At 68.8% G+C, this 26,994-nt stretch overlaps 2 protein-coding genes across 14 annotated transcripts in view; one reads left to right on the forward strand and one right to left on the reverse strand.

Moving 5' to 3' along the window:
• Positions 1-26,994, forward strand: part of RPL7A (ribosomal protein L7a) — a 187,105-nt gene that overhangs the window by 61,835 nt on the left and 98,276 nt on the right. The gene's annotated exons all lie outside the window — the stretch shown is intronic.
• KCNT1 (potassium sodium-activated channel subfamily T member 1) overlaps positions 1-26,994 on the reverse strand; it is a 67,956-nt gene that overhangs the window by 1,449 nt on the left and 39,513 nt on the right. For 4 of the 13 annotated variants that reach the window (XM_067040280.1, XM_067040283.1, XM_059070895.2 and 1 more), the window contains exons 4-29: positions 24,848-24,904; positions 23,427-23,475; positions 23,287-23,346; positions 22,428-22,502; positions 22,277-22,360; positions 21,456-21,550; positions 20,474-20,654; positions 18,314-18,478; positions 17,854-17,990; positions 16,878-16,941; positions 16,640-16,748; positions 16,140-16,248; positions 15,261-15,410; positions 14,701-14,939; positions 14,106-14,340; positions 12,897-13,002; positions 11,167-11,339; positions 10,737-10,808; positions 10,498-10,632; positions 9,918-10,029; positions 6,423-6,524; positions 5,936-6,019; positions 5,714-5,842; positions 5,404-5,424; positions 4,322-4,646; positions 2,895-2,957 (exon numbers count right to left, since the gene is read on the reverse strand). In XM_067040280.1, the coding sequence (XP_066896381.1) occupies positions 2,895-2,957; positions 4,322-4,646; positions 5,404-5,424; positions 5,714-5,842; positions 5,936-6,019; positions 6,423-6,524; positions 9,918-10,029; positions 10,498-10,632; positions 10,737-10,808; positions 11,167-11,339; positions 12,897-13,002; positions 14,106-14,340; positions 14,701-14,939; positions 15,261-15,410; positions 16,140-16,248; positions 16,640-16,748; positions 16,878-16,941; positions 17,854-17,990; positions 18,314-18,478; positions 20,474-20,654; positions 21,456-21,550; positions 22,277-22,360; positions 22,428-22,502; positions 23,287-23,346; positions 23,427-23,475; positions 24,848-24,904 (3,131 nt within the window). Of the gene's footprint in view, positions 1-2,894; positions 2,958-4,321; positions 4,647-5,403; positions 5,425-5,713; positions 5,843-5,935; positions 6,020-6,422; positions 6,525-9,917; positions 10,030-10,497; positions 10,633-10,736; positions 10,809-11,166; positions 11,340-12,896; positions 13,003-14,105; positions 14,341-14,700; positions 14,940-15,260; positions 15,411-16,139; positions 16,249-16,639; positions 16,749-16,877; positions 16,942-17,853; positions 17,991-18,313; positions 18,479-20,473; positions 20,655-21,455; positions 21,551-22,276; positions 22,361-22,427; positions 22,503-23,286; positions 23,347-23,426; positions 23,476-24,847; positions 25,652-26,994 lie in introns of those variants that run through there. The other 9 variants (XM_067040281.1, XM_067040277.1, XM_067040286.1 and 6 more) reach the window with 7 other exon arrangements.

Raw genomic sequence — 26,994 nt, forward strand, 5'->3', positions numbered from 1 at the left:
CGTGGGGGCGGCCGCGAGGGCGGCGGGCGGCGGCTCCCACGGTCTCCCGACGGCTCGCTCAGCTGAGTCATCAGCGTCTTAGGACGCGCCGCCCCTGAGCACGGAGCACACGTGTGCACACACCTACACACCCGCGCTCACACCTAGTGCGGCCCTCAGACTCGCTGCCTCCCCCGCCGCCAGCGCCCTGCACCCCCGCCCCACGCAGGCCACCCCTGACTCCTCCGCAACCCCCCGCTTCGGACTTGTCCTTTCTTTCCCAGGACCTGCTCCCGTGGCGCAGCCCGGAGTCCGCCCGGCTCAGTCTTCCAGAGGGGCCCTTGGGCACACACAGTGTCCAAGCTGCCCGCCACAGACACAGCCTGGGGTCCAGCTCACGGGGTGGACGTGGATTCTGGAGAAACCCTGGTCACCTCGCGGGTGCCTCTCTGGCCAGATACAGGGACAGGGCTGGCCACTGTCTGGCAGTGACCCCAAGCTCACTGGCAGGAAACGAATGGCTGGCGGCCTCAGTTTACCCAGCTGGTGATGCCTAAAGGCACCTCCCGAGCCAGGACCGGGCATCAAGGGAACGGCCCTCCAGGGGGATCAGGCCCTGGGTGGCCTCTGCCCCCAGCCCCTCCCATCCCCTTCCCTCGGCACCGTCCCTCCCGTTGGGAGGGCGCCAGCCGGTCCGCCGAGGGACGGGATTCTCTGCGAAGCTGGGGCAGCTGCCCGCTGACTAGCCGGGCGGGAGGCTGCGGCTCGCTCCTCTGAACCGACGAGTTCAGGGCCGCGTCTGGCGGTGCCTTCGGGACCCGCATGGCGGCAGGCGGAGCGCGGCGTGCTTCCTGGGGACAGGTCGGGGCACAGGCCGGGACCCGGGAGCTGACGGACGTGCGCAGACCCTGACGGGCGTCAGCTGGTGCCAACCTCGCGTCCACGCCCGGGAAGGGGACGGCCTGACCCCCTCGCCCGCCCCGGGGTCACGAGCCAGGTTGGCTCACGCTGGAGACTGCGTTGCCTCCCGGGTGGGCGGCAAGGAGCCGGGCGGTGGGGGCAGCGGGGAGGCTCCCGAAGGCTCTCAGGGACCCCGCACCCCTGACCACAGCCAGGGCGGCTCCACGGCGACAGGCGCACGGTCAGAACGAGGAAACGGAGAGGCCCGTGCCGGGCCGGGCCCCTCTGTGTGGCCGGCGAGAGGGGGAGCCGCGCCGGCCTCGCTGGGCCCTCCCCTCCGGCCTGGACCCTGCGTGTCCCCCGGGAGGCGCGGAGCACGGGCGTTCCCAGCCCGAGGCGGGCCCAGCTCCGTGCTTCCGGGGGCCCGGGTGTGGCGCCCGGGGCTGGGTGTGCTCGGTCACGAGGCCCAGACCCCGGCTTCCCTGGGACGGGGCGGCCTCGCCGTGCCTGCTGTGCTCTGCTGGGGGCCCGGGGTGCGGCGGGGGCTGGCGGTGGCACTCCCGGCCGGTGCCCAAGAGCAGTGCTGCTGTGCTCCCCTCGCACCCCCTACCTGGCACTACAAGCCTCTGTGCGGGCCCTCCTCCTTCAGCCCGCAGACCAGGCGCCCGGCCTGGCCCTGGGCGTCCACGCGTTCCTCTGGAGCCCCACCCTGACCACAGCCTCACTCTCCTCCGTGCACCGGGGGCAACTGTAGCACCTTCCCCCGAGATGCGAGCGGCTGCGGGGTCCTCCTGGCGGTGCCCTCCCCAGGGGGACTGCCCACCCCGCAGCGCCCCAGGATCAGCCTCTCCTCTGGTTTTACGTCCTGGCTCAGGCACCTCTCAGTGTCCACACGTCGGCGGGGTCTCAGGAGACACCACCCGGGGAGGCTGTGGGCGCGGCCACCCCTGCCCAGGAGCCTTGGCGGGGAGCAGGGGTGCAGCCGGGCGCAGGGAGGGGGCGACGCAGCTACCCCGTTCATGGCAGCCCCAGGTTCAGACGTGGGCTGGCCTGGGGGCTCTGCCGTGAATGCGGTCGTGGGGTGCGGGGTGAGGAACAGCACAGGGACCCCGGAGATGCCAGGGCTTCGCCCGCTCAGGCCCAGCTGGGCCAGCACCCTGCAGCTCCCCCGCCGTGAACCCCGGAGCTTCTCGCTCCTGGGCCTGGGTCTGCCCCTGGCCGTCCAGTCCCACCTGAGCTAACACCTGCCTGGGCTCAGGAGGCCCGTCAGCTCTGGGGTCACCCCTAACCGCAGGGGGCCGGGGTGTGCGGGCTCTGAGCTTCCCCGGACCGTGAGGGGCCCCCAGGGAGCGAAGGGGTCCCGGCAGAGAGGCCTGGGGCCTGGACTCTGCTCTGACCTCTGCTGGGGTCTGGGGTCTGTGGGGTGTCTTCCTGGAAGACACAGAGGGCCCACGCAGCACCTGAGCCTCCAGATGAGAAAGAATGGGGTACAAACGGGCTTTGCCTCAACTGGAGAGGGAACCCCCTCTCGAGGCCCCGGCTGGGGCGTGGAGGTCAACCGTCCACCGGGCTTGGGTGGCCCTCCAAAGGCTCAGGGCGTGGCAGAGCCCAAGGCCCCAGGCACCAGCCCGGGCCTCCCCGTGCTCCACCATGCAGGGGCACGGGCACCCCGGCCTGGGACCCTCCGTCTGGGTGCTTCCCGAGAGCTGGGTTGGCTCCCAGGGGCTCGCTGCAGGCCGATGGCCACCGGCGTGCTCAGGGCGGGGCTCATCTCAGACGACAGTTGGGGCCAAAGGACTGGGGCACTGGGGTCGGTACCGAAGTCAGCAAATGAAGGACAGCTAAGGTCCCTGCGGTGGGGCGGCCTGGGAGCTCGTGGGCCCCTGCCTGCAGGGACCCGCTCTCGTGTCTTGTCCCGTCTGCCTGCCTGGCCGGGGTGGGCGGCCACCAGGCGGACCGTCGGCGAAGGCTTGGCCTGCCCCTCTGCCAGACTCCGGCCACCGGGGCAGAATTACCTTGCAAATATCCCAGGTTTACCCGATTCATGACATCACTGGCTGTTAAATTTGCTACATCCTCTACGGAACACACAGGAAAAGGGACAGACAGAGACAGAGAGAGACACCGGTCAGCAAGCAGCGCAGAGGTGGCAGCGCAGCGGGGCGGGGGGCAGGGGGCGGCTGCAAGGCGAGAGGGCCGCCGGTCCCTGAACCGAAGTCGGCCCCTCATCTGCCAGGCTCTGGTGGGGGGCGCGGCGGGCGAGGAGGCCCAGGGCAGCGCCGAGTGCCCACCCAGGGGCGCCTGCTCTGGGGCTCAGCTGGGCTGGAGTCCTTGCCAGTGTGCAACGCAGGGCTGTGAACACGGGACACCCCTCTCGGAGCCTCGGCAGGCAGTGTGCCGCCCGGAAGCGGGGGTGACAGCACCCTCCCGGGGAAGGAACACCGAGAGGGGACGAAGGTAGAGACCGTGAGGCCGGGGTGTGGCCGCGAGGGGCCGGGCAGCTCTCATGGGGGGCCGTCCACCTCGGGCCCAGCAGACGGCCAGGCCCCGGCGACCCCTGGGCAGCTCCTGGGTGAAGCCCGAGCTGCCTCATCCCACCTGGGGGGGACTCAGGGGCCCCTGGCCCAGGAGGTGGGCGCCCGGGGACAGAGCCAGGCCTGGGAAGCGGGCAGAGTCCCCGAGACGGAACCCAGTGGAGGCCGGAGCCTTCACCAGGCCGGGCGGCAGTGGGGGGCTTGGGCCCCTTTCGGGCCCGTCAACGGACGCGGCAACGCTGGAGTGGGGAGGGGACGGGGTTCCCTCCTCTGGCCCCGCCAGGGCTCCCGGGCCTGTTCACGGTCATGTCACAAACTTCTCCCCAAGACGAGCTCTGGGGAAGATCTGCCGATGAAGACAGGCGCCCTGGCGGCATCGCCTGAAGTCGCAGGGATGGGGGGGGTCGCGCACCAGGAGCATCGGTGGGGCCCCCGTGGCCCGGGAAGGGTGCTCGGCCATTCACCCGGCGGCCCCCAGATCTGCCCCCGTAGCCCCGAGCTCCAGCTGCTGGGAGGGCGAGGGGTGGCCGGGGGCTCTGGGGTCTCCAGCCACACAGTGTTCTTGTTCTCGCGGTACGCAGCGGGCCCCTGTGTCTCTGACCCCAGCAGGACCGGCGGCAGGCGGCCAGCCCGTCCCCGACCGAGGCCTGTGCCCTTGGCTTTCGGGGAGCCCGACCCAGCCCTCCCCACCCCCAGCTGCCTCCTGCAGGAGAGCTGCCTGCTGGGCTCGGCCAGCCTGGGCCCTTACTTTACAGATGGGGAAACAGAGGCCCCAGAGTGGAGGCGTGTGAGCCCTTCCCTATGCAGAAGCTCCACGCGGGGCGCTCTGACGGGCCGCGGGGCGGGTGCCCTGGCGGGCAGAGCGCGGGCCAGGAGGGCAGATGGACAGATGGCCCTGCCGGCCTTACCGTAGCCGGTGGTGGGCAGCCCCAGGTGCTTCATGCGGTTCTTGACCAGCTCGGAGAGCTCCTGCCGCTCGGATCGCTGGTACAGGCTGAGCCGCTGCTGGCTGATCCACTCGGCTGCCGCCTTCCCCGTGTGCCGGGCGCCCTTGCGGCTCAGCCTCCGCGCCCACGGCAGGCTCTTGCGCCGTAGCAGCGGGTGCTCCGCCGGGCCGCCGCCCACCGTGTGCGGGCCGTGGGCGCCGCCGCCGCCCGTGCCTGCCCGTGCGCCCCAGGGCCCCTTCGCCTCCCGGGTGTCCTCGCGGTCCTCCACGCTCACCGAGACCTGGGACTGGCCGGGGAGGAGGGGTGAGGGCCCAGGAGAGGAGGGGGACCCGGGGACTGGGCGGGGGGATAGGGAACGGGGGAGGGGTGCCGGGCAGAGGATGGGGTGACCCACGGAGCCGCTGGGGTGACAGGGAGGAGGACAGTCACAGTCTCTGGGGGCACCTCAGCCCAGGGACGCCAGTGCCTTCCTCTGCAGCTGGGCAGAGGGTGCCGGGCCAGAGCCCCAAACCACTTAGCCGTCCAAACTGCTGGCTCTACTAGGTCTGTCTCTGATTTGCTGGTGAGGGGGCACCTCCCTCAACCTCTCTGGGCCCTGCATGTCCTGACTTTGCCATGGGTGGGGGGCACCTCCTCTGTGCGACTCAGTTTCCTCATCTTGGGGGGCAGGAGAGAGTGGGGGCGGGGCGCATGGTGGGCTGGGAAGTGCCAGGGCCTCACGTGGCTCTGTCGGGGGGGGTGGGGCTCTGGGGGTGTGGAGACTGGGATGGACAGCGGGGAGGAAGGGGTACCCGCCAGGACGGGGGCCGTGGCACGAAAGGCAGATGTCACGGGGGCCGGGGGAGCCTGGGCTTCCCGTCCTGGGCCTCGGTCTGTCTGTACGGGGGCTGGGGTGATGCCAGGAGCCCTCTCTGAGCTTGCACCCTGGCTGGCGCATCCTGGGGCCTCGCTTCCTGTCACCCAGAGCCCAGGGCCCCGCGCCCCTGCCAGGCGGGACTCGTACGTGTTAAGTGAACCCCTGTGGGCCTGAAGGGGCCACTCACCTGGGCCCTGAGGTTGTGAGGCTGCAAAGGAAACCAGGGCAGCCTGGGTACCTCCGGGGCTCCTGCCCTGACCCCCAAGGCTGCCTGAGCCCTCGTGGACTCAGGACCCGCGGGCAGGCCATCCTCTGCGGTTCCGGCGGGTGGCACAGGGGCCCCACGGCGCCCTCGAGCCTCCCCTCCCCCACGGGGGTGTCACAGCCACCCAGGGGATGTCCACGTGTGGAGGTACGTGGGCAGCAAAGGCCCGGATCCCCAAGCTAGAAATGGGGTGGCCCGAGTCACAGAGACACGGGGCCGCCGCTCCCCGCACCTCCGCGGAGGAGAAGACGTGGCACTCGGTCCTGTAGATGCCGATGGGGATCTCGGCGCTGGAGGAGCACAGCTTCTGGAAGAGGCGGCCGTAGGTGCGGATCCACAGGTCGTCCTCTGTGACCTTCATCTGGAACGCGGGAGCCTGGGCTGGGCCGGCCTCGGGCAGGAGGGCCCTCCCGCCCCGCCCGCCCGGCCCCGCCCGCCCGGCGCAGGCACTTACGGCGCAGAGGTAGCCCGAGCCCGGCGTGGTGTCCAGCCCCAGAAGCAGCCTGGTGATGGGGATCATGTAGTCCTTCACGAAGGACTGGAGAGGAGGGGCCGCAGTGAGGCCGCGCGGCGCGGGCAGATCCGCCTCCACGGCCCCTGGACACGCCCGCCGGGCACCCGCAGCCTCCCACGCGGTGCGCCCGGCAGACAGAGTTGGGCGGCCTCTCCTGGCCGTGGTCGCTCACCAGGCCGAGCGCACTAGGTCAGCAGGGATCAGAAACCCAGAGGCTGCCGGGAGCCGACCCCAGGGCAGCGCTCTCCTGGGAGGCAAGGACGGGGACAAGCGGGGGAACCCCTGCTGCTCCCCGGCAGGGATGGGGCCCAGAGCCTCCCAGCCCTGGCCGGCCTCCTGGGGACCCAGGGGTGGATGCTCAGACAGGGGCACGTGGCTCTGAACTGGGACTGGATGCTGGCACTGCCCCCCACCCCCCCCGGCTGACCTGATACAGCAGCGTGTCCAGCATGCTGATGCTAAAGACGCGGCCGGCGGCGAAAGGCAGGCGGAACATGAAGGCCAGGTTGGAGCCGTTCTCCCGTTCCCTCTGCAGGACGAGGGGCTCAGGCTGGCTGGTGCCCGCGGTTGCGGCCGCGCGGGCAGGCAGCCCAGGGGCCTCTGCGTGCACGGGGCGTGTGCACGGCGAGTGTGTGAACACACACAGCAGACGGCCGACCACAGGCCGAGCGCCCAGCTCCGCGTCCCCCCCAGGCACGCTGGGGGCCAGAGGCGGGGGGTAAGGGTTCGGGGCTCTGCCTGTGCTTGGTTTAAAGCCCTGCTGTTGCCATCGCGGAACCCTGACCCTTGTGGTAAAACTTCACCTCGGAGCACGAGTCCGTGAGCGAAACGGAGGGGACGGCAGGGCACGCGCGTCAGCAGAGACAGACGTGTCTGCCTCTGCTGTGTGCGTGGCGTCGCGAGGCTCCACGCGGGTCCCTTAGACCCGCTGTGCGCGGCTCCCGTGGCCGCGGTACAGGCGACCAGAAACCCCGAAGCTCAAAGCCACACGCGTTTACTCTCTGTCGGTCTTGGACGTTCGGAGCCCGAATGGATTTCAGGGGCTGCAATCAGGCGTCACAGTGCCGTGCTGCGGCCGGCGGCCCCAGAGGACGACCCTTTCCTCCCCCTCTTGCCGTTTCCAGAGGCTGACCACGTCCCTGGCCCCTGGCCCTCCCTCCACCTCCACGCTGACGTCCGGCCTCCCTCTTGCAAGGCCCCTGGTGATGGTGTGTGGCCCCTGGGTGAACCAGGGCCCCCTCCATCTCAGGATCCTTCATGGGAATCGTGTTCTCCACCCTGTGCTGGTTCCGGGGCTAGGGCGGGGGCTTTCTTGGGGGCATTGTCCCCGCCGCACCAGGTCGGCCTACGGCTGAGAGGTGGCTCTGAGCCTGGGAGACTGTCCTTCCTGCTGGACCAGAACACGCTTCAGACAGAAGCTGGGCCGCGTAGACCACCCAGAGCCTTCTCGTGGCCCTTCTCACTGGGGCTGCTCCTTGCCTCGGCGGCCTCCTTGCCGCCAAGTTGGATGGTGGGGCAGGCAGACGCCTGGGGAAGGAGGCCCTGCCTCTGTCCCTCCCCACCAGCAGGGAGCCCAAGGGCGCACCGGACGGCACGCGGGCATCCAGGAGGGAAGCAGCGCGTTATCACATGAGAGCCGCAGAACCAGAGCCGTGTGGCGTGGTGACCCCAGCTGCGTCTTCCCACGGCGGCATCCAGAGCCCAGGTCGCACGTTTTGAGGACAAACGGAGAGATTCCCGAAACCATTAAAGTTGTCGGTTTCCCTTCACTCAGAACAATGGTTTGAGAAGCAAAGAACCAGGACGGGCCAGGAGATTGTGGAGCAAAGAAGAGGCTTGACATTTTAGTGGCTTCACAGGACTTTTCCTGCTTTCTGAACCAGGGCCCTGGTTTCACGCCGTCCACTCTGTAGCGGCCGTGGAGGGTCCAGAGGCTTTAGCCCGAGCTCCGAGGTCGCACGCGACAGCGAAACGTGGTAACACACGAGGACGAGCCCTCCTGAGAACCACGTGGCCAGAGGGAAGCAGGCGCAGGACTGGACGGGCATCTGGAGCCCTGCCGAAGAGCAGCCAGTCTGAACGGGCTCCCGGCCGAGGTCACTGACACGGGCGCTGAGACTGTTACAACGATGATGTGGCGGGGAGCCCCGACTCTGGGAGATCTTCCCGAGAACCACCTCCAGGGAGACACGGACGCCACCCACTGCACCTGCATCACCCCCAGGTGCTAGTGCGACCTCTTGGAAGCACGTTGATCTGAATGCCGGAAATATCTCCAGTCTTCCCTCGGTTTCTACTCGTTAAACAAGACGTGTCTTATGCAGGTCGTACGTACAGCACGATCCCCTCTTTCCTCCGTGCAATCCTCTCTGAGCGGGGTGGGCGCGCCAGCTCCATGTCCCGAGACTGGGTGGCGGCACGTGGCTCTGCCCGCGCTCCCCCCCCCCCCCGCCCCATCCTCGGTCCTGCCCCACGTGGACCTCAGGCAGCAAGTGCCCAAGGCTGCAGCCGCCCTCGGTCACACGTGCTCACTTCCTGACTTCTCTCCGGATCGCAAACCACAGGACTGGGCTCCCCGCCGTGAACCCTCGAGGTGGGGAGCGGGCTGCCCGCCGCCGCCCCGGAGACGGTGCCATCGAGTGGCGATGCCTGCCACGCGGGAGGGGCGGGAGGTGGATCTGCGAGGTCTGCGTGCAAGGCGAGGGGAGTGTGGGAGGACGTCTGCTGCGCGTTCGCTGACGGACCCACTTCACGCCCGCCTCCGGAACAGGTCGGGGTGCAAGGCCTGTGGGGAACTGGGTTTTTGCTCGAGGGAAGGCGGCGAGTAAGGACCCCAGCACGGGGATGCCAGCCTTGACTCTGGTTCTGTGCCCGTCATCCCTGCCCGTGCTTGGATCAGACCGGCCCGAGCGCCTGGATACAGCCCGGCTGGGGCTGCTGAGGCCGACTTCCAAAGCCCAGGGCCCAGCCTCGAGCGGAGGGAGGCTCAGCTCACGGGCCACTCACTGCAAGGAGGCGTTTAGGGGGGTCCAGTGGGCCGTCGCGTGGGGTGCAGGCCCAGCCTCGTCCAAGAGCAGGACGGCCCGAGCTCCCGGGCCGCTGACGGAGGCCCCCAGCTGCCATCCGAGGAGCTCCAGGGCCACCACGGGCCCCCTGGGGGAACTCACTTCCGTTGTCTCTCCGGGTTCAGAGCTCGCATGCTGTCCCTCTGTCTGCCGTCGGTGGCCGGGCCTGGCCCGGGGGAGTGGCCGTTTGGGGGGTCCTCCCCGGTGTGGCACAGGGTCAGCCACGCAAGCGCTAGCCGTCCCCTGACGAGGGCCTCAGCCCAGGCTCACGGGGAACGGTCACTGCTCCCGAGCGCGGCGGCCGGGGCCTCCTCCGTGGCAGCCCCCCCGCTTCCCGGTCTCACCCGAGGCAGCCTGAGCGTGGGCCTGCCCCTTGGTGGAGGGTAGCACTGCACTGACCTGGGCCGGGCTCCACACCCGAGCCCAGCCGATGCCCTTCCTGGAGCCCGAGAAGCAGACAGCTGGCTTCAGCCGTCCCGCCGCACCGCTGTGCGACCCGAGCCGAGTGGCGCCCCCTCGTCCCCCCCCCGCCTGTACCGGGACGAGCACGTCCCGCTGGGCAGTTGACAGGACGGACGCGGTTCAGGTTTGGGCGCGGTGTCGGGGCCCGTGTCACCTGGGCTAGGGATGCGCAACCTCTGCCCCACACGAGGCCGGGCCGGGCCCTGCCTTAGGGGCACGATGTCCGCTCCTGGCCGATGGCCCCGAGCTCTCTGGGCTACACACTCAAGAGCCTCACGCTGGGGCTGAGCCCAGGTCTCTGAGCCGCCTGGCCGTGGCCCCCGTCGCCCACGCCCTCCGGGTTGAGGTGCAGGGGCCGAAGCCCTCAGCTCGGCACGTCGGGCGGGGCCCCTCACCTTTTCCAGCTTGGAAAGAGCCAGGGAGTAGCTGTCCTTGGCACGAAACTGCATGAACCGCATGTTGGACGGGTGGGTGAGCTCCGTGGTGATGCTGAGGCTGGGGAAGAGCCTGGGCGGGGGGCGGGTCCCGGTCACGGCGGCGGGCGGGGGGGCTCGGGGCGGGTCCCGGTCACGGCGGCGGGCGGGGGGCCCGGCGCGGGGGGCTCGGGGCGGGTCCCGGTCACGGCGGCGGGCGGGGGGGCCCGGCGCGGGGGGCTCGGGGCGGGTCCCGGTTACGGTGGTGGGCGGGGGGCCCGGGGCGGGGGGCCCGGGGCGGGTCCCGGACATGGACGCGGGCGGGGGGCCCGGGGCGGGGGGCCCGGGGCGGGGGGCTTGGGGCGGGTCCCGGTCACGGTGGCGGGAGGGGGGCCCGGGGCGGGTCCCGGTCACGGCGGCGGGCGGGGGGCCCGGCGCGGGGGGCTCGGGGCGGGTCCCGGTCACGGCGGCAGGCGGGGGGGCCCGGGGCGGGGGGCTCGGGGCGGGTCCCGGTCCCGGTGGCGGGGAGGGGCGGGGGGGTCCGCGCGCGCGCGCGTCTCACCGGAACATGGTCTGCACGTTCACGATGGTCTTCGCGTCGGCCATGTAGTCCTCCTCGGCGCTCATGGTGCTCTCCTTGTCCACCACCACCAGATTGTCGGCGTAGATGATGCCGCACTGCAGCAGGCTGTCCAGGCTGCGGGGGGCCAACCTTGGGTGCGGCCTGCCCCCTCCCACTCCGCCCTGGCCGCGGGGGGGCAGGGGAGCGGGCAGGGACCTCCCGCGGGAGCGGCATCTTACTTGTCCACGGAGCCCTCCATGTAGTAGACCATGGGGAAGCAGCAGATGGCCTCCAGGAAGTGGTGGTCAGGCCTGTGGGCACAGCGGGTCCTGGAGGCGCCCACCCTGCTCTGCCGGGACCTGGGCGAGCAGGGGCCCCAGGAGTGCGGCGTGTGGGACCGGGGGACCTTTAGAGGCCAACGGGGCTGCTCTTTGTTGTACCCGCGCGGAAACCGAGGCCCCAGGGGTCAGGACAGCCGAGGCTGGCCCCCGGCCTCTGGGCTGCCACGCCTCTGGGGGTAGCGGTGCTGGAGGTTGGCCCCCGGGGGCTCAAGGTGGTGGGGACCCGGTAGGGCCAGGAGAAGCCCTGCGGGAGGACGATGGAGCACTGCCAAGGGCCAGGGGCTGCCCCCCCCACTCCCGAGGGTTTGGGGCACACTCCGCCCCTCACTTGTTGTCTAGCAGCAGCACGATGGGGTTGAGCTCTCTGCGGGGCCGGTAGTAGGCCCGGAGCGGCACAATGAAGTTGTAGAGCCCGTTGCCCGCTGTCTCCGCCGACACGATGATCAGCTTATTCTTGAAGCCGTAGGCCTTGGCATCTTCATAGCTGTTGTGCTTGCAGCCCTGCGGGGGAGACGCCAGAATCAACCACCAGGGAGGGAGAGAGGGTGCTGCGGTGAAGTCCTCGGCCAAACGGCACCTGGTCGCCAGCCACCTAGCCTCACGGGGCTACAGGCCACCAGCCCGCCTCACGGGGCTACAGGCCACCAGCCCGCCGCACAGAGCAGAGGGTGAGCGGGGGCCACTGCGGGAGAGGTCACGTCCGGGAGGGAAGGGAGGTATCTGTGCGAGCACACCGTCTCAGCAGATGCAGATACGGACAGAGAGGTTGTGTGTGTACACGTTTGGTCGTACGCGTACACAGTCACGTGCACACAGATTTGGTCGTGTGTGTACACGTCCTGTCGTGTGTGCATGCACGTACACGTTTGGTCGTGTGCATACACGTTTGATCACGCATGCACGTGTGTACACGTTTGGTCGAACACGTATACACCGTCACGTGCACACAGATTTGGTTGTGTGTGCGTGCACGTACACATTTGGTTGTGTGTGTACACATTTGGTCGCGTGTGCCTGTGTGTACACACACTTTCTAGCTCTCTGCATGGAGAGACTCAGATACAAAGCAGCAGTGAGCACACCAAGTGCCCAGACCTTATTTCTAAACGTGGTTTCCACTAAAAGGAACCGGGTTTCTTGGAGGAGCAGTTGGTTCCAGGACTGGAGCAAAAGGCAGGGACAAGATGCGGGGGCGGCCGCGTGGGTTCAAAGGCGTGGATGTGTTCAAAGATGAGGAGACATGTTGGAAGGACCGGGAGGCCAGCCTGAGGGCCCACCAGCAACAGTCCACGTGTCAAAACCAGCGTGATCCATATGGAATGCCAATGTAGCAGTCATGACCAACTGGTTTACCCTCTGAGTGAAAAAGTGAGGCCACACTGACGTACACAAATGGCTAAGAAAGGGGAAGCACTTTCTCCCAACGAGAAGCTGACATAAACCCGGAAGGAAGCGGAATCAGCGAACCATCGGCTGTGGCGGAAACGCATCGGGGGAGCTCACTCAAGACCGGCTTATGTACCTGGTCCCCACGCGTCTCCCCACAAATGACGTCCTAACTGCAAAGGCAAAACAGTAGCTCCTCCAGCAGAGAGACGGGGTGGGCGAAGCACCCGTGCCACGCACTCTAAGGCAGCATCGCGGGGAGGCCTCCAGGAAGACGTGGCACCTCTGGGGGTCCAGCCCCCAGCGCAAGGGCCGAGTCACCGCCCCCCACCAGGGACGCTCCACCACCCCAAACCACGGAGGCCCAGAGACCTGGGGAGGGGTGGGGGCAGGGAGCGTCCAGATGGAGGGAGACAAGCTGTGGCTTTGGCCGGGAAGGGCAGCGAGGGCTCCTGGAACCACCAGGGCGAGTGGAGTGGGGGCTGCAGGCCAGGCCGGTTGTGGTGAACGGACGGTGGTTACGAGAGGGGCGCCCTCGCTTCAGCAAGCACACGTGGGTACAGGAGGGAGAGAACATGCCCCTACAACAGACACAGACGTCGGGGCGGGCAGACAGGGTCCAGGACGTCCTCGGCGCGTCCCTGCCACTTCCCCAACTCTGCCGTGACCCACCTTGTCCAGCCGCAGGCAGCAGAAGGGGGCTTTCACGGGCAGGAGGTGGCACAGGGTAGGGGAGCTGCCGATGTAGGGCGAGTTGGGGGGGTAGCCCTTCACGTAGCTGGGGGGAGAGACAGGAGCCTCAGCCCGGCGCTCGGGCCCTAGGCTGCCCCACGGGGGTGGGGTGCCAGACCCCCGCAGACCTGACTGGGCCGGGCGAGACTGCACGCGGCGCGCGCACGCGCACATACACGCGCGCACACACGAGCTTACACAGGCCGCGACAGAACCTTAAGGGGCTCTGACGGCCCATCGCCCCCTGGTGCCCCCAGCACCCCAACACCGGGGCAGACGCTGGCCCGTGGTCCCTGCTCCACTGGCTCCCCTGGGCCAGGCTGGTCTCCCCACAGGCTGTACTCCCCCCGCCGTCCCCACGGCGCCCCGCGCGCGCACACGCGGTGGTCGTCCCCCCGGGCCGCCTGCAGAGGGGCTGGCCTCCTGCTCCACCTCCGGTTGGCTTAAGGGACGTGGCGTCCGAGGCCAGCCCGCCACCTGCCCCAGGCGTGCAGGAGCCCTGCCGGGCCCCTCGATCTCAGAGCCGGTCCCCGGCAGCCTGTGTTTAAAGCACGTTTACTCCACCCCGGGGCAAAGGCAGGAGCAGAGAGTGGCCGCAGTGACAGCCCCGCTGGGAAGCATCGGCCGTGAAGGCCGGCAGCTGGCCGTGGCCCTGGGGTCAGGCGCCGCCTGTCTGTCCCGGACGAGGCACACACTGGGGTCTCTGCCGTCTCGTAATCTCAGAGGAACACGTGGGCCCAAACCCAGGGCAGCGTGACGGCTCAGGATGGGCCAGTGGCCTCCAGGCCCGGACGGCACCTCACCCAGGGCTCCTGTCCGTGACCTCTGCAGACCACGCTCAGAGGGCAGCCTCCCGGCCAGGCGGGCCGTGGCACTGAGGCCTGGCCGCCCAGGGCCCGACAGGGGAGGGTGAGGGGTGAGGACGGGCACTGCCCGGCCTTCCTGCCCACGAGCCGAGTCCCCGGAAGATTCCACCTGCCGAACAAGGTCTCCAGGGAAGCTGTTTGGAAGCCTTGTTCGGAGCACGGGGCGGACCCGGGCCCAGCGCCGCCAGCCCGCCTCTTCCTGGGCACGGGGCGCTCACGCGCCGCACCCCCACCCCTTCCCGTGGGAGGCGCCTGCTCCCCCTCCAGCCCCGGCGGCGCTCACTCCACCACAGACGGCCCCTCCTCGTCCGACGGCGCCATCTCGTCCTCTGACTGGTCGCTCAGCAGGTCGCAGGGCAGCAGCGTTGAGCTGTCGGCCACCTCCAGCACGGGCGCGATGCTGGGCCGCCGGCTGCCCGAGCCGTTCTCCGTGGGGGGCGCCAGCTTGCTGCCCCCGCCGCCTCCGCCGCTCTGTGCTGGCTGGCACTCCGTGTTCTGGAGGTCCATGGCCACTGTCCCTGGGACAGAGCGGCTGAGCTTGGCTGGAAGCCCCTCCCCTGTCTGTCCTGGGGGCAGGGGTTCCCGGAGTGGAGGTGGACGGAGGCTCCCAGTGGCCCTGGACGCAGGGCGGTCTCACCCGGGCAGGCACTTGGACATCGGTGCCGACACAGGTCCCCACAGGAAGGCAGGATGCCCCCACGGGACAGACGTGCAAACCGGGGCCAGAGCGGCGGGACTTGCCCGGGGTTACGCTGCAGGGCTGAGCACCTGGGTCTTTCGGGCGGGTCCCCCGCCCCGCCCGCCCCGCCCACCGCGCCCGCCCCGCCCGCCACGCCCGCCGCGCCCGCCGCGCCCGCGGGGGCTGGACCCGGCCTCACCCACGGAGGCGATGATGCTGTGCACGGGCAGGCGGGAGGACCCCTCGTACAGCCCCTGCCCCGTGAAGCCCTTCTTCTTCTGCTTTTCCTCCTGCTTGAAGATGAAGGCCGAGTTCTCCTCCTTGGTGATGTTGATGTAGAAGCAGGTGTCGGAGGTGGCCAAGATGTGCCGGGGCCCCGGGTTCAGCAGGATGCTCTTGTTCTCCTCCCGCTTCAGGCCGATGAGACACACGCCGTACCTGAGCGGACAGCGCGGGGGCTCGATGGGGCCCAAAGCTGCCCCTCCTGGGCTCCTCGGGGGCCGACGGTGCAGCCCTCCCCTCACGGGTGTCGGGATCCCTTCCCACTCGACCCAGAGACCCACCGAGGGCAGCCGCGAGGGAGCCTCAGAGAGACAGAGAGAGGCCCCGTGCGGGTCTCAAGGCTGAGTGGGCGTGATGTCTGACCCCGGGGCCCCGCCGGTCCACCCTGCAGCGGGCACGGGCCACGCCCATTTCAGCCTCCGGAGCCCGCCCCGCACCCCTCCCCCCCCCCGGCCTGGACCGGGTGGGGGGCCGTACTTCTTGTGCGCGTGGAAGGCGGCGTAGGTGAAGCTCTTGCCCTCGTACTCGCGGAAGAACTTGCTGTCCCCCATGCGGACGTGGTAGACCTCGTTGCCCGAGCAGCGTCCGTACATGCGCTGCCACTGCTCCGGTGAGTCCTGGCCTTCCCTGGCGCGTGGGGAGGCTGTCACCCCCACGGCGGCCCCCGCCCAGCTGGGCTACGGTGCCCCCCAGGTGTGGCTGCTGCTGGTGTGAATGGAAGCCAGCGTGACGCCTGACCCCAGCCCCACCCCGTCTGGCTGAGACTAGACCTGGGTGGCCTGATGGGTCCTTGACCAGTTTTAAAAAGCTGTAAACACAGTGGTCTGATTTTTAGGGGTGTTAAAATGTTTCGGAGTCAGGACTGGCCTCTGCGGCCTGTGGGTCCTCCCAGGAGCCCCGGGCCACGTCCCCTTCCCCTGCCTGGTCCCTCCCCTCGGGCCGCCCAGGCCCCACACCCCAGCCTGGGTCTTCCCAGAGAGAGGATGGCACCCCTCCTCTGTCCCAGGGCAGCCCCTCGCCTCAGGCTCTGCCTGGGACCCCAGCCCAGGTGCCAAACACCAAATGCGCCTTCTCTTACAAACCAAGCCCCGCCGGACCCAGTCACTGTGCCTAAATCCCAGGGCTCTCCTGCTGCCCCCGCTACGGCCCCCTGTGCTCCACGGTGGGCCCCGGCTGCAATTCCCAGCAGCCCCCAGGCCGGCCCCCGGCTCCGACCCCCCGCTCGGGTCCACGGCGGCGGGCATCCTTGCCGTTTCCCCCGGGCCTCGCCCCCTCCCGTCACAGGCCTCCTCGACGCCTCCCGCTGCCCCAGCCCCCCCGTCTTCGTGGCTGCGCGGCCCCGGGGGCAGCACTCACTGGCCGCGGGACGTGTGCACCAGCAGGGTGATGAGGGTGGGCGTGGCCGGGCAGATGCAGCTCAGGGCCAGCATGGCGTACTTGCACTCCTCCTCGCACACCACGTGCTCTGTGGGCAGGAGCGCCGGGGCCACCGCACGGCTCTTGCCGCCCCGCGGCAGACGCCCCCTTGCCCAGCACCCCCAGAACCCCTCCCTCCCCTGCTCAGCCCCATCCAGCGCCCCGCCCCTGGGAGCCTGTCATCCTCTCGGCTCTCCTGGGCTTGTCTGCGGGCTGGACCAAGAGCTCCAGGGCTGGGGGCGGGGCGCTGTTCCTTGGTCCCCCAGGAGTCCAGCACAGGGCTGCTCGCCTGTGCCCTCCAGGGGTCAGCACAGGTGCCCGTCACACAGTGCCCCTGCCCTCCCTGACCCCCAGGCCCAGGTGCAGAACCTGCACGGGCTCTGCCTCTCCCCCACCCCGGCTCGCTCACCCGTGGGTGCCGCGCTCTGGGCCAAACATACCTGCAAACTTGACGTGAAACTTGTTCTCAGGCTTGAGGATCTGGACGTAGAGAGGGCAGTTGGGGGCAAAGTCCTTCACCGCCCAGGCGCGCAGAATGGTCTGGTGGTCCTGGGGCGGGGAGGCCACGGTCGGTGCCGGCGGGCAGCAGAGGCTGGGGGAGGAGCTCTGCCCCCAGGCGCCCCCCCCCTCCCCCCGCGGCCTGCGGGCCGGTGCTGGGCGGCAGTGGGGAGCGCTCACCGCTGCGGTGCGGTCCACCTCGTTCCGGCTGCTGAGGATAAAGCAGGCCTCCCCGTTGTCCATCCTGCAAAACACCGGCTCTGAGCACAGCCAGGGCCCTCCGTGGTGCTCCCGTCTCAGCCGTCGGGGGAAGAGTCGGGCCTTGTCGAGCCCCCAGCTCGCTCTGACCGGCCCTGGATGCGCTGAGGATGGGCCCCCGCTAACCCGGGGTGGGGCTGGCGCACCGAATGAAGGGCCCACTTGGTGGCAGAGATGCTGGGCCCTGCCCGCTGGCCTGTCCTCTCCCAGGACAGGCTGCCCGAGGCCTGGGGGTGACCTGTCCTGCTCCCCCTCGTGCCCCCCAGAGCCCCTGGCTGCACAAAGGGTGGCTGAGAAACTCCACGCCCCAGGGCTGGGGGGCCTGGCGGCTCCCACCCTGTCACCTGCCACCCCAACTTGTCCCCGTCTGGGGCCCTGATTCCTGGGCGAGCCTGTGGGGCCCGAGGCTCAGGAGGTGGGCGTGGGGGGCACCCGGCTGCTGGGTCTCCTGCTCCCTTGGCCTTCACACAACCCACATTTCACCTAGAAGGTTACGTCAGGCTCTGGAATAAAAATCCTGACGGGTGATGGGGGCGCCTCCGGGGTGTCTCCGTGTGCTGCGGCAGATGCTGGAAAGTTCCGTTCACAACTCAGCCTCCTTACCTCAAGTCACCCCGCCATCTTGTCTTTGGAAGAAAAGCTGCGCACAGCCTCGGCTTCCCACATGACTCAGAGCGGCAGCTGCCCCCAAGCCCCCAGATGAACGGCCAGGCAGGTGGGAGAGGAGGCTGGTGGGCTCGCCCAGGCGGCTCGGCAGGGGCCAGCGGGGGCCCCGGCTCGCCCGGGTGGGTGACGGGCACAGAGAGGGAGCTGCTGCCCGCCTGAGGGCCCCTCCTTGGCCTGCTCGTGCTCAGGGCCGCCGCGCGGTACCACACCCTCACCCCCGGCCGGCGCTCACTTGGCCCGCATGAGGTCCTGGTCCTTGAGCGCGGAGCCCTGGAGGTAGATGACCCGCTGGGACCACAGGGGGATCTGCAGGACCCTGCGAACTTGGATGTCCATCTCGGTGGGGCACAGGATGACGACGTAGTAGTCCTGCAGGGAGGACGGGGTCAGCCCCGCTGGCAGGCTCGCTCGGATCCGGCCCACCCTCCTTCCTAGTGTTTCCACACCAGTCGCCTCTCGGGAGCCCCAGCCTTCTCTGTGATGGTGTACCTGGCAGGAGGGAAAGGCGGGACCCCACGGACCGACCCCCACAGTGTGGGAGACCACGGGGGCTCCACCGCACAGGCAGGGAAACCCGGGCCCGGGGAGCTCAGGGGCCCAGGGGCGGGGCGGGGCTGTGGGCGGGGCCTCGCATGCGGCTGTGGGCGGGGCCTCGCACTTAGCGGGGAGTGGGGCCGTGGGCGGGGCCTCACCTGCAGCCGGGGGTGGGCGTAGAACTCGTTCAGAAAGTCCATGAGCAAGTCGATCTTGAGGGAACTGACACACAGGATCACGTGCTTCTCCGTCTGGGCCCGGTGGCGGCTGTAGTTGCCCCCCGACTTCTGCCGCTCCATCCACAGGTAGACGAGCTCCTCAAACTGCAGGTAAGAGCATGTGAGCGCCAGGAGGTCTGGGGCTCTGGGAGCTGCGACAGCACAGAGCAGGGCGGGCGGCTGGCAGCACCTGCCGGGCACGAAGGGCGTAGGCCAGAGCAGGACAGAGGAGGCAGGGCAAGGATGGAGCCGCGTCCCAACCACGTCTCGGAAGACCACGGGTGTTTGCGGCACAGGTCACTCAAGGGGCCAGGTGGGGGCAGAGTGGCCCGTCCCGCCAGCGTGTGGGGTAGTGAGAGACGTGGCAGGTCCAGCTCCCAGCCCCAGGAGGCCAAGCAACCGTTAGTGGATGCCGACGTATACCCTCTGAACATCCAGGTAACTATGAGACCTTTGGGTCTCCGTCAGCACCTGAGACACGTTTTGGAGAAACCTGGAAACGTGTCTTAGAAAGGTCTCGGCCACAGAATTAGGGAGCCAGATGCCCAGCATGGAAGGAGGACTTTTGAGTACCATGGTTCTGAGCCCACGTCAAGGGTGTGGGTGATTCGAGGCTGCCATCTGGGGGGTGCCCTCCACCCAGGCCCACACTTCCTGGCTGTGAGCTCTGGGTGTTGAGAGCCCTTTGTAAGTAGGACAGTGACACATCCATAAAGGTGGGCTGGCGGCGAGGGGACGCCAGGCTCCACGGAGCTCACCGGGGTACTGACCTGCCCAGGGCCTCCCGCTACTGTCTGACTTCACGTCTGTGGGTGACAGCCAGACCCCGTGAAAGCACTGAGGTCGTTCATTTTTTTTCCGCACAATTTAAAATGAATGGCAGGAGCTCCGGCTCCGACTCCCTCCGGCTGTCGCCTGCTCTGGGTGATGTGCTGTATCTCGCTAAAGGGAGATCATCTCATTGAATTTATTGAGCACCTACTATGTTCCAGTGACAAGGCCCTGTGGCCTTGAAGCACAGGACTGGGCCCTAGTGGGAGGGGTCAGCGATCACCTCAGGGTGATCCCTGAGGCCTGTGCGGGATCGGGGCTCTGACAGCAGACACCTGGATTCAAGCCTCCCATGTCACAGGTGTGGCCCTCCGAAAGTGACCTCATTTGGAAATAGGATCTTTGAGGATGTAATGAGTTAAGATGAGGTCAGACTGGGTTAAAGCGGGCCCTAGATCCAGTGGCCGGTGTCCCGTAATGAGAGGAGAGGACACAGAGGTACAGGAATAAGCCACGTGGAGATGGAGGCAGAGCTGAGAGGGATGCAGCCACAAGCCCCGGGACGCCAAGGATCACGGCACCACCAGAAGCTGGAGACGTGGAAGCAGAGCCTCCCCTCCAGCCTCAGGCCTCCAGGACCAGCCCTGCTGACACCTCGGTCTCAGACTCTGGCTCTGGCCTGTGAGAGAGTAAATTTCTGTTGTTTAAGCCCCCAGCCCCCGTATGTGGGGTGCTCTGTTCCGGCAGCTGCAGGAAGCACCGCGCTGATGTGTGAAACTCAGCCCTGAGAGGAGAGGATGCTGTCAGCCGTCATCACAGTTACTCTGCGGGGGACGTTTACGGGCGGGCGTTTCGTCGTCACCGTCTCTAAGGGCGCTATCTGGTGAACGCGGTTAAAGAAAGAACGAAGGGCGCTAACGCTGGGACCATCCCTTCTCATCACCGACAACAGACTAGTCAGGCTCGCCGGCCCTCACCGTCCACTAGCCCTGGAGGATGGTCTGTGCCTCCGATGCCGGGCCCCGCGGCCTCCCTCTCCTTGGGGCTTGGGCGCCAGGCTGGCCTGGGTGACGGGATGTAAGCACCAGCTCTGAGCGGCCCCTGCACCCGCCAGGAGCGTGGGGGCCAGAGCACCGCGGGGACAGAAGCTCCGCAGCCGTGGGACAAGGGCACAGCCTTGCGGAGGCATCCAGGATGCCAGGGGGCAGGAGCCAGCGTGCCTGGCACCGTTTACGGGAAACCACACGCGGCCCCTCTGTGCACTCCCAGGCCCCTCCCAGGAGTGGGGCCCCTCCTCGACCCTCTCGCCTCCTGCCGGGCAGGGCTCACCTGCAACGGGAGTACCACGAGGGCCACGCAGATCATGACGACCACCAGCAGCTGGGACGGCCAGATCTTGGGCGTCACGTCTCCGTAGCCCACGGTGGAGAAGGTGACGATGCAGAAGTAGAAGGACGTCAGGAGGGACAGGTTGTCGCCCGCGCGCTCCAGGTGCTGGATGCCGCAGGTCCTGGAACCGGGGATGGGGGTGGCGGCAGGGCCTCGGCCGCCCTGGCTCCTGGGGCGAGGCTGGGCCTGCCCGCGACAGCACGTCAGCTGTCGCCGACACGGCGCCCCAGCCTGGGCCTGGGTCCAGCTCTGCGCTTTCCGACCCCGGCCTGCGGGGCCGGCACACCCAGCACGTCCCCTGGACCTTCCTTTCCTGCCCCGAGGCGCTTTGGAGGCCCCTGGAAAATTGGCCGGGAGCGCGGACACGGCGCTGCGAGGGTTCAGCGTGGGCCTGGGGTCAGAGGGGGTGGGCGGGGCCACCCAGGCTGCGAGCCCCTACCTGCCACCCACCTCGGAGCTCGTCCTCCCCCAGGAGGTCAGACGGCGCGGAGCACGCTCAGGCCCCCCCGCCCAGCTAGAGCTGGACAGTCCTCCCCCCGCCGTGGCCCTGCGTCCCGTGCGCACGTCCACCGCGGCGCGGCACACAGCGGTGCTCGGGGCCCTCCCCAGGGTGGACGCGCTGGCTGCGGGCAGGGGGCAGGCTGGACCACCCTGGCGTTTCCTACCCCGCGGACACCCCGCCCCCCTCCGCTAGAGCGTGCGTGTGTTGGGGGGCGTGGGGGTCCCCGGTCCCACCCCCGCCCCCCCCAGCCAGGAGCCAGTGCCCCCCTCCACGACGTCTCCGCGGGCCCCAGAGGAGCCGGACTCGGCAGCTCCGGCCTCGGAACAGGGGCTCCGAGCTGCCTCCCGGGCCTCCATCCCGGCTTCTTGGACGCGAGGAGGGCCGGGCTACGCGCTGCGCGGCCGCCTGGCAGGGACTCACCCCGTGAAGACGAGGCACAGCAGGGTGCAGAAGAGGATGAGGACCTGGTTGAACATGGCCGACTGGCTGCGCAGGATGGCTCGGTGGAAGTCGTTCTGCGGGAGGTGGCGCCGTCGGGGCCAGAGGGGGGACTGGTCAGAGCCCAGGGCCCTCGCCCCCCCCCCCCCCCCGCCTACGTCCCACATGCACGAGAATGCGTGAACGGGGGGGGGGGGGGGGGCGGGGAAAGGGCGTGGCTGCAGCTCCACCTGACCTCAGCTCTCTCTCTCCGTCTGGCCCCGCCATGCCAGGGGAGGACCCCAGGCACAGGCCACAGGCTGTGGCCTCAGCACCTCACTTTGCAGTTGCGATGGGGGTGAACCACGAGGGCCTGGGCTGGGGAGGGGCGCCCTGGGGGAAAACAGGCACTGCGCCGCCTGCCGACAGGGGCCTTGCTCAGACCTCAGCAAGGGTCTGCCCGGGGCCCTGGCTCCCGGGGGCCCCGCCTGCGCTCACTTTGCACTTTCACCCTCCCCCTCCTCCAGCCATGATTCCAGGGTCAGGGACGGGCCTGGGCGAATCTCCCGGGGCATCAGGGCTGGGGCTCCGGCTGGTCAGGAAGGAGGTGTGAGGGCATCTCGTGGTGACAGACACACGTCTGTCCACCGGTCAACCCGGCCTCCTGGGCACCGAAGGAAGCTGGCCAGCTCTCCACAGGGCCAGGGCATGGCGAGCTGTGCCCTGGGGTCCTGGGGGCCCCGCAGAGGTGAAGCGGGAGGGGAGGGGAGGGGCGGGGCAGGGGGGAGCCCACCCTGTGCAGAGCTGCCCGGCCCACGGCTCACGATCATGTTCTCCAGGGCGTGCTTGGCCAGCCAGCAGTTCAGAAACACTGGGATGAACAGGTTCCGCAGCGGCGGCCAGAATATCTGCGGAGGAAACGGTTCAGGGGGCGCGGGGCTCGGCGGCCGCTTCCTCAGCTGGCGCTTCACCCACCGTGATGATGAAGGGCAGTGTGTTGATCATCTCCAGGATGAAGGCCACGCGGAAGATCTGCTCCCAGATGTTGCCCTGGGGAGCCGGAGTGGGGGGTTGGGGGGTGGGCTTCAGGGCAGGTGGGCGGGGCGGGGCACAGGGCGGGGCGTGGGCTGGGGGAGGGGTGCGGGGGGAGGGCCCTGGGGAGCCAGGGGGTGGGCTTCAGGGCAGGTGGGCGGGGCGGGGCACAGGGCGGGGCGTGGGGGCGGGGCGTGGGCTGGGGGAGGGCTGCGGGGGGAGGGCCCTGGGGAGCCAGGGGGTGGGCTTCAGGGCAGGTGGGCGGGACGGGGCACAGGGCGGGGCGTGGGCTGGGGGAGGGGTGCGGGGGGAGGGCCCTGGGGAGCCAGGGGGTGGGCTTCAGGGCAGGTGGGCGGGGCGGGGCACAGGGCGGGGCGTGGGGGCGGGGCGTGGGCTGGGGGAGGGCTGCGGGGGGAGGGCCCTGGGGAGCCAGGGGGTGGGCTTCAGGGCAGGTGGGCGGGACGGGGCACAGGGCGGGGCGTGGGCTGGGGGAGGGGTGCGGGGGGAGGGCCCTGGGGAGCCAGGAGGGTGGGCTTCAGGGCAGGTGGGCGGGGCGGGGCACAGGGCGGGGCGTGGGCTGGTGGAGGGGTGCAGGGGGAGGGCCCTGGGGAGCCAGGAGGGTGGGCTTCAGGGCAGGTGGGCGGGGCGGGGCACAGGGCGGGGCGTGGGCTGGTGGAGGGGTGCAGGGGGAGGGCCCTGGGGAGCCAGGGGGTGGGCTTCAGAGCAGGTGGGCGGGGCGGGGGGAGGGCGTTGGGAGGGCCGGTGCTCAGCAGGGCGGGGCCAGGCCTGGGGGGCCACTCACTTTGTAGCTGAGGTAGATGAGGAGCGTGGTCTCCAGGAAGCTGATAATGGCCACGGTGACCTGGGGCGGGGAGGGGCCCGTGCCTGTGAGCAGGACCAGGGCAGACAGGGCCCCCCCAGAGCCGTGCTCCCCCCACTCACCTGAATGGCCCACAGAGCCGTCCTCCTCTCCACCCACAGGATGGGGGCCCTGGGAAGAGAGAGAGGTGAGCCCTGGGCCTCTACTGACCGCAGGCTGCTGCTGGAACTGGACGGAGGGCAGCAGCCTTGCCCTCGGAGGGGCCGAGAACAGGAGGGAAGGGGAGGTTCCCCGGGGAAAGGAGGCCCCAGGGCGGGGCCTGTGAGGCCAGGGCCTAAGCGGGCTGCCCTGGGGACGGGCCGTGGGCTCAAGAGTCCGCAGCTGGCCCAGGTGGCCTCCCCTTCTCATCTGGGCTCCCGGGGACAGGCTCCTACGCCCATCCCTGCAGGGGCAGGGGTGCTGGCCATCACGCTCCCCGGTTTCCGACCTCAGTTCCTCGTCCATAACCCAGCAGGGGAGAGGAGTGACTTGGGGGGTGGTGTCCCTGCCCAGACGCAGCCTCGTGACAAAGGTTGGGGTGACACTAGCAGGAGGGGTCGGGTGGCCGAGCTCAGCACCGACCCTGCCCAGACGGACCCTCCCCAGGCAGAGCCAGACCTCAGACGGCCAAGTCCCTGACCCCCGTGGGCCCCTGTGGGGTGGGAGGGCCCCCGCCGCAGTGGAGGCATTGGGCAGTTATTTCCTCAGCCAAACACAGAGACTCTGAAATCCCTAGGCCTTCAGGGCTGCTTGGATGAGAGCTGGGCCAGGGCTCAGGAGCTGCCCTGGCCACCCAGAAAGGAGAGGCTGCCAGGGCCGGGTATGAAGGGAGGGGCTGGCGTGTCCCTTCCACCCCACCTGTGTGTGCCTTCCAGGACAGGGTGACCGGGCCAGGGTGGGAGAAGCTGCGGAGCTGGGAACAGAGAGCTCAGAGCCTGGTACATTGGGTCTCGCTGCTGTGAAGGACCAGGACTGCTCTGCAAAGCTGGGCCGGGGGTGCTAGGGGTGGGGCGTAGGTGCAGGTTAAGGCCAAAGGGGGGCTCTGGGTCTGGGGAGGCTGGAAGGGAGAAGCCTCCATCAAGAAGGCGGCCAAGGCCCTGGGACACGTCCTAACCTGTGGACCAGGCACCCCCGCCGCTCTGGCGTCACTTCCCACTGCCTGACTGGGCGCCTGCTTTCTTTGGCTAAGGGGTCGTGAGTGGCGGAGGCAGCGATTGACCCTCCAGCAGGTCCTCGCAGCACCTCTCCTCCTACCCACCATCCATGCGGGCTGGGCCAAGCCGGCTGCTGGCGACCCCTGCTGTCACTTACATTGCTCCTGGGCCTCAGGGGCTGTACTCTGAGGGGCCACCCCGCCACTGCCCGCTGCTTGGCCAGAGCCCGGGGATCCCAGGAGGGTCACGGGCTGCGGCTGGGCATGTATCCCGGGGGGCTGGGCAGCGTCACCCTCTGTCCACCCCACCCGGCCCTGGGCCTCTGAGTGGGAGCTGGGTGGCAAACTCACCAATTGATCTCGGAGGACGACTCATTGAAGGTGTAATTCTGCTTCGGGCAGCCCCAGCTGTGGAGAGACGGAGCTGGCCGGCCACGGCCCCTCCCAGCACCGCCCCCGAGGGGACCGGACCCTTCCCAGGCTTGCCACGGGCTTCGGGCGTATGGGGGGCACACTCTCCCCAACCAGGGCCAGGCCCCCGCAACTGAGACAGCCGCCTGTATTCTAACACCTGGGGGATGGGGCAGCCTGCTCCCACCCTGCAGACGCTCTTGGAGGGTCTCTAACGGGTGAGGGGCCGGAGAAGGGGCGGGCCGGGTGCGGAGAACACAAGAGGGGAGCCCGAGAGGGAGTGGGGATTCCACCTGGGCTGCCGGCAGAGAAGGGGCTGTGCGTGGCCAGAGATGGGCCATGGCGCACACAGGGCCTCCTGGAGGCCAGAGCTGCTGAAACAAGGCTGGACAACGTGCGTGAGACGCGTAGAGGAAGCCGAGCTCCTGCCCCTCGGTGCCGACTCCAAGACGCCCGTCCCTAAGTCACTCCCGGGGACAAGCCTCCCCGAGCCACCTGGATGCCATCACTGGGAAGGTGGCAGGGGCCCGGCAGACATGCTAGTTCTGCCCCAGATTACAAGCAGAGCCAGGGTCACTGGCCAACAGGACCCTCACTCTCAAAGAGCCCCACGGCGACGGGCAGCTTCCTCCTCTTTTTTTCTCAACTGACCCTCTTCCTCCTAAGCCTGAGCCTGTTGCTGCAACAAACTCATGCCCGTAGAAGCCGCCAGCCGCCCGCCAGCCGCCCACCCACACATCCATCCATCCACCATCCTTACATCACCCACCTGTACACCCTCCTCTCATCCACCATCCACCTTCTATCCACTCATTTATCCACCCACCCATCCGTCCTCCATCTATCCACCCATCCATCTACCCATTCATCCATTATCCACCCACCTGTCCATCCCACCCATACATCTACCAGCCCCCTCACCCATCCATTCGCTCTCCCACCCACCCGTCACGTGCCAGGCGCCGTGCAATGAATACGACAGAGCCGGTCTCTGTGGGGATGTAAAGCCAGATGTCCCAGACGCCTCTTGGAGTGGGAGAAGGTGGGATGAACCCAGGAAAGTGCTCTGAGAGTCAGAACCCCAGTTTCCTTCTCAAACCACCACAGTGGGATCTGTCCTCCCGCACTCCCGGAGAAGACGGGAGGTCCGTTCTCAGGAGTGGGTGAGGGTCTGGCCTGGGGAACCCTCCCCGCTGCACGTGGCGGGGAGGTAACTTCAAGCGGGCACTGCGAACTTTGACCCGGGCCTCCTTCCCAGCTCGCAGCCGGCGGGAGCCCAGGGGCCAGGCCTTACCCTGCCGGCAAGAGGGGAAGGATCTGCTCTGAGGAGCCGGGCAGACCCAGGGGACGGCGGTGACCAGCCGGCCACACACCCTGACCGCAGGGCCCTCGGCCTCCGAGAGCCCAACCTTAGCGTGAGTGGCCAGACGCTGGAGGAAGTCCCTTCAACGGGAGCTCGGGGGAGCAGAGACCGAGCAGGAGGGGGAACTGTAAGGAAGGAAAGCGTTTCAGACAAACCCGAGGTGCTGATGGCAGGGCGCCTGCAGCGGGGGCGACGCCTGGAGATGAAGCGTTCTCGGAAATCAGAAAACACAAGAGCAGAAGTGAAAATCTCAACTAGAGGGCTGGAGAGAAAGCCGGGGAAACCCCCCAGAGAGAGCAAAAGAGGGAAGCAGGAGAGAGAGGACCGCTCTGGAACCTTCCAGAATCCCACATCCGGCTACGAGGGAGTCCAGAGAGGCTCCCGGAGCAGATGGGGAGGTGGGCCGGGAGGGGCAAGGGGGACCGGGTGGAGCCCCAAGAAAGAGGCACACACCCTCCCTGCACCGCGAGGCTCACATCCTCCCCCCACCGAGGCCGGGCACCCCTGCCTGCCCAGCAGGAGCTGAGGGAGCCAGAGCCCCTCGCTGAGACCCCCCCGCGCACCCCTGGGCGAGCAGGGAGGGGGCATCCCAGACCCCCAAGGAGAGCTCAGTCCAGGTCCGGGTGTGGCCGCAAACGCAGCCGTCGTCCACGACAAGGACACCCTTGTGCCCGTGCTGAGCCGGCTGGTCAGCAGGAGCCCGGGGGCGGCGTCCTGGCCGCGG

Source organism: Kogia breviceps, chromosome 8 (genome assembly GCF_026419965.1).
Source record: "Kogia breviceps isolate mKogBre1 chromosome 8, mKogBre1 haplotype 1, whole genome shotgun sequence".
NCBI classification, from domain to species: domain Eukaryota; kingdom Metazoa; phylum Chordata; class Mammalia; order Artiodactyla; family Physeteridae; genus Kogia; species Kogia breviceps.